Raw genomic sequence first — 8,462 nt, forward strand, 5'->3', positions numbered from 1 at the left:
TTTCAAGACGTCAACTGAAATATCAACAGTGTTAAATAGAGTTACTTAATTATCAAAATTTGGATTCCAAGCATATGTAGAATTTGAAATTACTATTTACTCATATTAGTCACATTTAGGCCCTGTTTGAGTTACGTTAATGTAAGAATGAGAATCAAAAATATAGTTGTTACTGGTCTCACACAAGAGATAGGAAATCAAATATAATGGCTTGATTTGATGGATAACGATCATATTTTTCATTGTAATGGACAAATAATGAGAAATAAATAAGGACTTAGTAGAATCCATAATTTATAATTGCTTTAATCTAATAACTTCCCAGCATGCACTTGAGATGAATAAAAAAGAATAATATTATTCGCAATTGTTCACTACGACATCACCCTACGTGACATGCACATGATATGTGACTATTTGATGCACGAGTCAATGAAAAATTGCTACATTAATACATCAAATAATCACCTTTCATGTATATGCCACATAACGTGACTGTCGTAATAAGTGACTAGGAATAACATTATTTAATAAAAAAATGCCAACTCATAAAATCTGATTAAAATTGTGATTTTTAAACTGTTGATTTAAAACGATGTTTCAATTTTAAGTCGAACAGCTTGGAAACAATTCAGATTTGATTTCGATAAATTAAGAAACTATATGAATCAAATTGTACGGTCTATACCATTAGAAAATTATAAATGTGTGTTAAGTAACTGTAAAATGATTTTATATTTTTTTCCCTTTTGTGCAATCTGTTGAGGGTATAAATAGAAAATAAATTTGTCTGGCCCCACAAGTAAAAAATTCTACTTTCTTTACAATTTACACCTTTAATTAATTGGTTAGTGTATTGGGGTGGGTCGAGCTAGCTATAAAACTATTGAGGATCATCCAACCAAACATTACTTTGGACTTGTCTGGCAAAATTTTTAAAAATTCAAAAACAGCTTTCAAGAGAAAGTGCTTGTTGTACATCATATTGCTTTTGGACCCATTTGACGAATTTTATAAAATTGCTTGTTCTAGTTGGAAGAAGTTTTAGAAAATGTTGGTCCAAGACGATTTTCACTAAAAACACTTCTGAAATATGAAAGTCATTTAAAAATTAGTTTTTGAATAAAAATTAAAGTAGTTGCTTTCGAAAACTTCTCTACATGAAACTAAAGTAAAAGTAAAAGGAAAAGTAAAAGACATACCCAATAGACCGCTAAGATATAAAAGTTTGCTTAGCAAGAGCATGGGCTGCTTAGTTTACTTCCCTTCAAATATTGGTCATGAACTCTTGGATTCCACCATAGGCGGATCCAGGGACGGGCTGGGCCATGCTACAACCTGTTCCTTCGGCCCAAATGTTCATTAAAAAAAAATTTTAAGTAAAAATTTATTTTTCTATGTACAATAATTTTTTTTTTATACATATTAACCCGTGTTGAATTTTTTTCTGAATCCGCCACTGGATACCACGAGCTACACCATCAACTAGAGCATGGGTGTGCAGTTCCATATCAACTATTACAGCATTTCAACAATCCGATTCCAGTGCCCTCAAATACGAATGAATTCCATGACAAATAGCTCCACCCATCTCGTCCTTATAACTAGTCTTCTGATATCTTGAAACAGAGCATGGAGTATGCTTTCTTTCTCCAGCCCACATCTTAGTAGAATACCCAAGAAAGCTTTCACATGATTCATTAACCTTGCTTGGGATGTTAAGTACCCATAATAATTTCCACCAGCCAAGGAGTTGATTTGAACAGTTTTTGTGGACTAATGTTAGAGATGGAGGCACAGGAGTCACGGGACGATGATTTTTTTCTGCAGTAGGTTGATACATAAGATTCTTTTTTATTTTTTTTAATAAATCCTAGTTCAAAGTGTCACATACTGATTTTCGGCACACTTGGACAACCACATGGCATCGAGATGATTCCCTTGCTATAATGCGGCAACGGCTTTTATGCCCAGAGTACAAACTATAGGTCTAAAATAGTAATGAGGTGATTGCCATAAGAGGATGTAATCAAAATATAAAAGAACAGTGCGAGAATCTACGTGGTGATGTTTCAATCATCCCCAAATTGGTCAATGTAAACAAGTTTGGTTGCACCAACTTGGAAACTTAATACTTGCTTCATTTCACAAGTAGAGGACCAACAGGAAACTAAAAAATTAGATTAGGGATCAATAATGGAAATTTTTATATTAGTAACTGGTTCAACCGGCTAAATAGGACTAGGGCACCACGCAAACCGCAATATATATATTGATTCGAAGTTCGGAGTAAACGGTCAGCGCTTAACGAAGAAACAAAGCCGGAGAAGAGGGCTTTTTCTTAGCGGGAGCATTATCTTATCCTTTTCCCGTATATCTACAAGGTAAATTCCGAATTCACTTCATGAATTCAGACTAATATTACTAAATCTATTTCAAACATTATTTGCGGATCTAGTATTCAACTGTTTTTTATTCTTTTGACGAGCAAATTTCTAGTTATCCCGTTTTTCGCTTAATTAGTTGATTGACTAATGGTTTTGTAGTCTTCTTTCTTCAGCATTGGATTCATTTTGTGTGATTTTTTATTTTGTTTTGTTTTGTTTTATTTTATTTTAATTTTTGTATTTTGCAGAGCATGGATCGGTACCAGAAGGTGGAGAAACCAAAGGTGGAAACACCAATTGATGAGAATGAGATACGTATTACAAGCCAGGGAAGAATGCGGAGCTATATCACTTATGCGATGAGTCTGCTTCAGGTGTATAGATGTATAATTTTTGCATAACATGTGTGCTTCAAAAGAAAAAAATAAGTCTGTAATTTGTGATATGATTTTTTTTTTTTTAAATTTATTTTACGTGTGGAAATGAGTTTAAATTAATTGGTCAATTTATAAATACAGTTTATGAGAGTCATTTCTCTGCTGTTATTCCAGTGTGTTATTTATACATTCTATACTTCTAGGATGTAATTCAAAATATTTTGAGTGGATTATGCTATTAGTATGAATAGCAGCTACAATCAGTGATAGACATGCTATTTTGAGGATTTAGATTACTGAGGAACTTGATTGTGAAGAAATATGATGATGCAATCCTGTAGCAGTATCTTGGAGCATGGCTTAGTGCTATGACTTTTGACCTAAATTATTTCTGCTGTATAATTACTACTGTTGTGTTTTTCAATTTTGTTTTCCTATCAAATGGAAAAAATGTGGAATCCTCCAGAAAATTCAATGCTTTTGTATGATACCTCAAGGACGTTCTAACCTATCCATATAATTTTAAACTTGTAAACATAATGAGGAGAAGAAGCTTTAGGGGTCATGCGATAGATATTTCATTGACAATACAAGATATTCTCAATACTGTTTGAGTTTTTTATTTTTTAATAAAGAATGCAGTTATGCAGCTTTGTTCTTTAATGGATTGTAAACTTGCATAGGATTTTTTATTCTTTATTAGTTTTTGTTCCGAGGAAGTAAGTAGCTTTTGCATGATTTCTGAGTATTGAATTTTTTTCTCAACTTCCTGTTTGAATTTCTGTTACTCTTTCAACCTCCTTTCTGCGAATGTTTTACCTTCGCATCATCATGACTTGTAATGGCTATTTGCATTATTATTTCTTGCCTACATAATTGGTGGACATATTTTATGTCTCGAATTTAGCTTATGGGGTGATTTATACTATTGAATTATAGGAGAAGGGTTCAGATGAAATTTTGTTCAAGGCAATGGGGAGAGCTATCAATAAAACTGTTACAATTGTGGAATTAATTAAGGTTTTCTCTTTTTATGCTTCTCTAAGTTTTCAATTACTATTAATTCCTTGTACTAATCTTTAGACATTATACCTTTTGTATTTCAGAGGAGAATTGTTAGTCTTCACCAAATTACATCAATCCAATCCACTGACATAACTGACACATGGGAACCCCTAGAGGAAGGCCTCCAGACGTAAGAATACTTTAATTTCACTGTGTGAAAGAAACTAAAATGTTTATGGTCCTGAATTAAAATTATTTCATGTCTCAAGATTACTTGAGCATGACAATAGTGGTGGCTGTCGTGACCATGTTTGCTTTTGATCCAGTCTGGAAACCACAAGGAAAGTTTCAATGATAACAATTAAGCTCTCCAAAAAGGAGTTGGATACCACAAATATTGGGTGAGTTGTTTAATCTTTCTTCCCATTTCTAGCGGTTATGTGGTTTTTTGGGTAGAGGACATTTTTTATGAACTTCCCGTAAGGTTTGTTCTTTTTGGGTTTCCTTGTAAATTCAATCTGATACAAAAATTGCAAATAATCCTGGTTATCAGTGCTCTTTGGGTTTCTTGTGTGAGACTATTTCCAGGTATAAGCCTAAGCAACTTAAGGTGTAAGCTCCGAGTTTTATGATATAAAAGCATAATCCTTAGATATCTTTTAAAAGATTGTTAGGACAAGCTTAAAAATTCATTTTCTGTTGCCTTTCATTTGGTGTTTTTACTGTAGGTACCAACTACCATTACCAGCTGATCAGGTGAAGGTGTCAACTGAGCTCGAGTATGAAGGAGGTGGGTGTCATGTTTTACAATCCCTGTACTTATTTTAATATTCCCTGGAAAAGCATCCATTCTGATATGTTGTGAGTGTATAGATGGATCTGCCGCTACTCAAAGAAGAGGTCGAGGTGGCAGAAGGCTGGGGAGGTCAAGAGCCACATCTGGTATGGATTCTGGTTGGTTTTTACCCCAAATTTCTTTTGATGAGTTATCAATTATTATTGATCTGTGGTTGCTCTGCTTTAATGAGATATCTAGTTAATTATGTTTGGGATTCTGAGGGTTGGATGCATTTGATGTCTGTTTAGTTGGAGCTGAGAATCCTTCTCTTTACATGTTATTAACCTTTTATTTGTGGGTTATAATGTCTTTTTCTTAAACCACGTATTTTAGGTAGCTTTCATTCCATTGAGCTACCAACTCTATGCCACTTTCTTTCTATGGCACTGATTTTTCTGCTCGAGTCCACTTTTGGATATGATGATTTTCGTTATTATCCTTTTCTGATTTGAAGCACCATTGATATACAGAAGCGTATGCTATATGCATTAATTTCATACAAATAAGAGTGGAGTTATTGTGGGATGTCATGTTTCTAAAAGGAGAAGGCATAGAGTAGTATGTTTAATAGCCTGTGTTGGGGGCAAGACATAAATCTATAGTATATAATTCCACGAAATTTTGAAATTTTGATACTTTTATAATGTAAATAATATCTAATAAAACTGTTAACGAAATAACAATATACTAGGAAGCCAGAGACAAACTTAATGTATAAAAACCTAAATTTACTTAATTCGAATTTGGAGTTTAATAAATAAATTTTATGGAACCAGGAAAATGTAACATGTGCAAATTTTTAAGCCTTCGGAATCATTTAGTTGAACCTGTGCCTGCAACCATTTTAACAATGGAAATAATGGCTAATAAAAATGTTAACAAAATAACAATCTACTAGAAAATCACAGCAGACTTAATGTATAAAAAACTATATTTAGTTAATTCGAATTTGGAGTTTAATAAATAAATTTTATGGAACCAGGAAAATGGAATATGTGCAAATTTTTAAGCATTCGGAATCATTTAGTTGAACCTGCATCTGCGACCTTTTTAATTACTCCCCCTTCCATGACTTAGATAGAACCCAAGACACTGCACCCTGAAAACTTTTTTGAGCTAGATTATAGGAGAAAATACAAATCTTAACTTGAAATTGATAGATATAGAAGCTGGTGAAATTAAGAAATACTTACTAGTAGGAACTATTATATCGAAAATGAAACTCAGATTCAATTAAGGAAATAAGGAATAAAAGGAAAAAGAACTCCATAAACTCGACTATACTAATATATATATGGCTAATTAGAAACAATTTGATTATGTGCATCCAACTAATAAGAATTTCATTTAATGCAACTAAAAGAATTTTATCTAATTTAATTCGTTGTTCAGATCCATTTAATTAACATTTCATTATTTGACCCATTTCAATAGTTTGTATTGGGCTAACTTTTTTATAGTAATAAGATGGCCCAATAGCTCAATTCTTGTTGCCATTGCCTTAAGTAGCTAAATCTTTGATGCAGCAAGCATCCTTGTATTCCCGGTTAATTTTTCATACATGACATGGGGAGGTTGGCCTTTTTTAGAGCATGTTTGAGCCCCCATTTTCATTTAAGAATGCATTTTGGAATATTAGATTGATGGAGAATGCGTGGTTAAAGTTCTGGATTTGCATTTATTATTATTTTATTGAAGAATGTGTGGTTGAAAAGAAGAGGGAAAAATGTATTTTAGAAATAATGAGAAACAAACAAGGGCTTAATGTTTGAAAACCTATATAGACTGGAAAGTAATATACTGTTTCTTTTCTTTTCCTTTTGGATGAATTTGGGTTCGGCCTGGAACCATGGTATGATCCTACCCGTTCATTTATTTTCAATCTTTCGGGCCTGTTAATTGTATGTCTAAATATTTGGATGTGAAAAGTTATTGTTGGCTTGAATATGCTTCGAGGATATGGATTTTCAATGTTCTTACATGTATGTAATATATATGCCGATGCCGTATTTCGTTTCAGGAAATGGTTTTTCATCTGCTGAGTATGAGGATGGAAGTTATGGGTGGAATCGTGAGTACCCCAGGGGTAGGGAACGAGGCAGAGGTCGCAATTTCCGTGGTCGTTGGAGGGGAGGGTACAATGGTCCGCATGTGGATATTCAGATTGACAGTGAAGGCTATAATCAAGAACCATCGGTTCGAGGTACTTCATATATTTTGTTCGACATTGCTTGACTAAATAAAAAATTGATTCCTCCTTATGAAGAAACAATTGTTTTAATACATATTTCATTTGGTGAGGAGTATGCCTCTCTTTAGGATTTTATCCATATATTCAACGTAGACTAACTTGGAAGTTCCTGACCGCATACGAGTGGTTGAGCCGTTTTGTTTTCTATTCTTAAAACCATTTTTTATTATAGTTGGATATTAATAAGGTGTAATTTGATTAGCAAGATCATTCTTTAATTTGTCTTTTAACAGTTTTTTGTTGTTGCCTGGCATTTTATTAGTAAACCTCCTATTGTCAGTAATAGGATTTTAATTCACTTTGATTGGCATTTGTGCACTTTGACATGGTTTATCACCTTGGAATGTCCTGATCATAAGACTGAAATATGGTGGCCATGCTCATAGAGGCGGACAGGCCATTCTGGGCCTCAGCTGCTGCCTCGACCTGCCCAATTGACACCAACACAATAGTTGCTGCATCCTCACTAATAATGAAGCTCGATTTACACGAGGAAGGTCTTGGGATTATAAGATAATTAGGCTGCTATTTCTGGTGGATTAACCTTTTGGATGGAATTTTAAGTCTTAGCAAAATGGAATTCTTATTTTAGAAACATCATTTCTTTTTATTTTTTTCTAAGAGAGAATAGAAAAATTTTAACAAGGAAAATGCTGGTCTGCTAGGTGAAAATTACCAGTATAGGCTTCTCATAATGAGGTGGGCCCCCAGGTCGGACCTGCATGTATTAAAAAATTGCAATAAAAAATGATGACCCACCAATTGAGAGGGGGTCTGTATAACGGGGTAATTTTTAGAAAGGCTGGAAAATTGTTCTCTTTTTCCACAATGGCCTCTTTAATTAAAAATACTATTTTGCCCTTATTAAAGTTATTTGCAAGATATATCTTATATCTTTAAGGATTTATCAATCAGGACCTATATCTATATTTTTCAACCTTTTAAACACTTTTAAATATTCTTTGTATCTTGATAATTCTTCAAAGATTATATGTTGACCTTTCTTGGTTATATATCTTCGAACTAATCCTTCTGAAATTTCTTCTTGTATATTTATATGTTTGATTATAATATCTTCTACCTTTCTTATTTCTCTACTAGTTCCTACAGAATCAAATCCTATATTATTTCTACAATTATAATCTATATCTCTATATATTTCTTCAATTTTTTCTTTACCAACAGAAAATATATCATCAGATTTTTCATCTAATTTAAGTAAAAAAGAAACATCTTTTTCATCTAAAAATAATATGAGATTATTATCATTATTAGTAGTGGAAGTGGATGCATGTGAATTGTTCATCAAAATAATTAAAGCATGAGCATGTAAAAACAAGTAAATAACTTACAGTAATCAAGTGGAAATAAACAGGCTTTCCCTTCAGTATGTTCTTATAGATGCTTTGCATGTACTTAATCAATCTTCTGAATCAAGTAAAGATTTAAAATATTTTTTGAAATCATTTGGGTCCACAACTGCTTCTGCAAAAGGCTTTTCAATTAAGGTTGCATTTCTCACTCTAGAGAACTAGCCGTGTTGCCACAGACACTATCTCACAGTATCCAGAGTCTCTGTTTTCACCTCTATCCAAACTCTTTTC

The 8,462-nt window shown here is 33.0% G+C and overlaps 1 protein-coding gene across 1 annotated transcript; it reads left to right on the plus strand.

Annotated features, from left to right (window-relative positions):
* The first annotated feature begins 2,263 nt into the window (after positions 1-2,263).
* On the plus strand, positions 2,264-6,842 carry LOC111380786 (ribonuclease P protein subunit p25-like protein). The gene is made up of 8 exons (XM_023004423.1): positions 2,264-2,384; positions 2,636-2,761; positions 3,704-3,784; positions 3,871-3,959; positions 4,096-4,170; positions 4,498-4,559; positions 4,643-4,723; positions 6,628-6,842. Exons 2-8 carry the CDS (start codon positions 2,639-2,641, stop codon positions 6,840-6,842), a joined length of 726 nt encoding a protein of 241 aa, XP_022860191.1. The 5' UTR covers positions 2,264-2,384; positions 2,636-2,638.
* Positions 6,843-8,462: the final 1,620 nt, after the last annotated feature.

This window comes from Olea europaea, unplaced genomic scaffold, assembly GCF_002742605.1.
Source record: "Olea europaea var. sylvestris unplaced genomic scaffold, O_europaea_v1 scaffold221, whole genome shotgun sequence".
Taxonomy (NCBI): domain Eukaryota; kingdom Viridiplantae; phylum Streptophyta; class Magnoliopsida; order Lamiales; family Oleaceae; genus Olea; species Olea europaea.

Excerpts from the sequence above, each read along its gene's own strand:
- LOC111380786 (XM_023004423.1), top strand. The coding sequence starts at position 2,639 with ATGGATCGGTACCAGAAGGTGGAGAAACCAAAGGTGGAAACACCAATT. Across the intron at positions 2,762-3,703 it reads ATGCGATGAGTCTGCTTCAG|GAGAAGGGTTCAGATGAAAT; the intron begins GTGTATAGATGT and ends ATTGAATTATAG. Across the intron at positions 3,960-4,095 it reads CTAGAGGAAGGCCTCCAGAC|TCTGGAAACCACAAGGAAAG; the intron begins GTAAGAATACTT and ends CTTTTGATCCAG.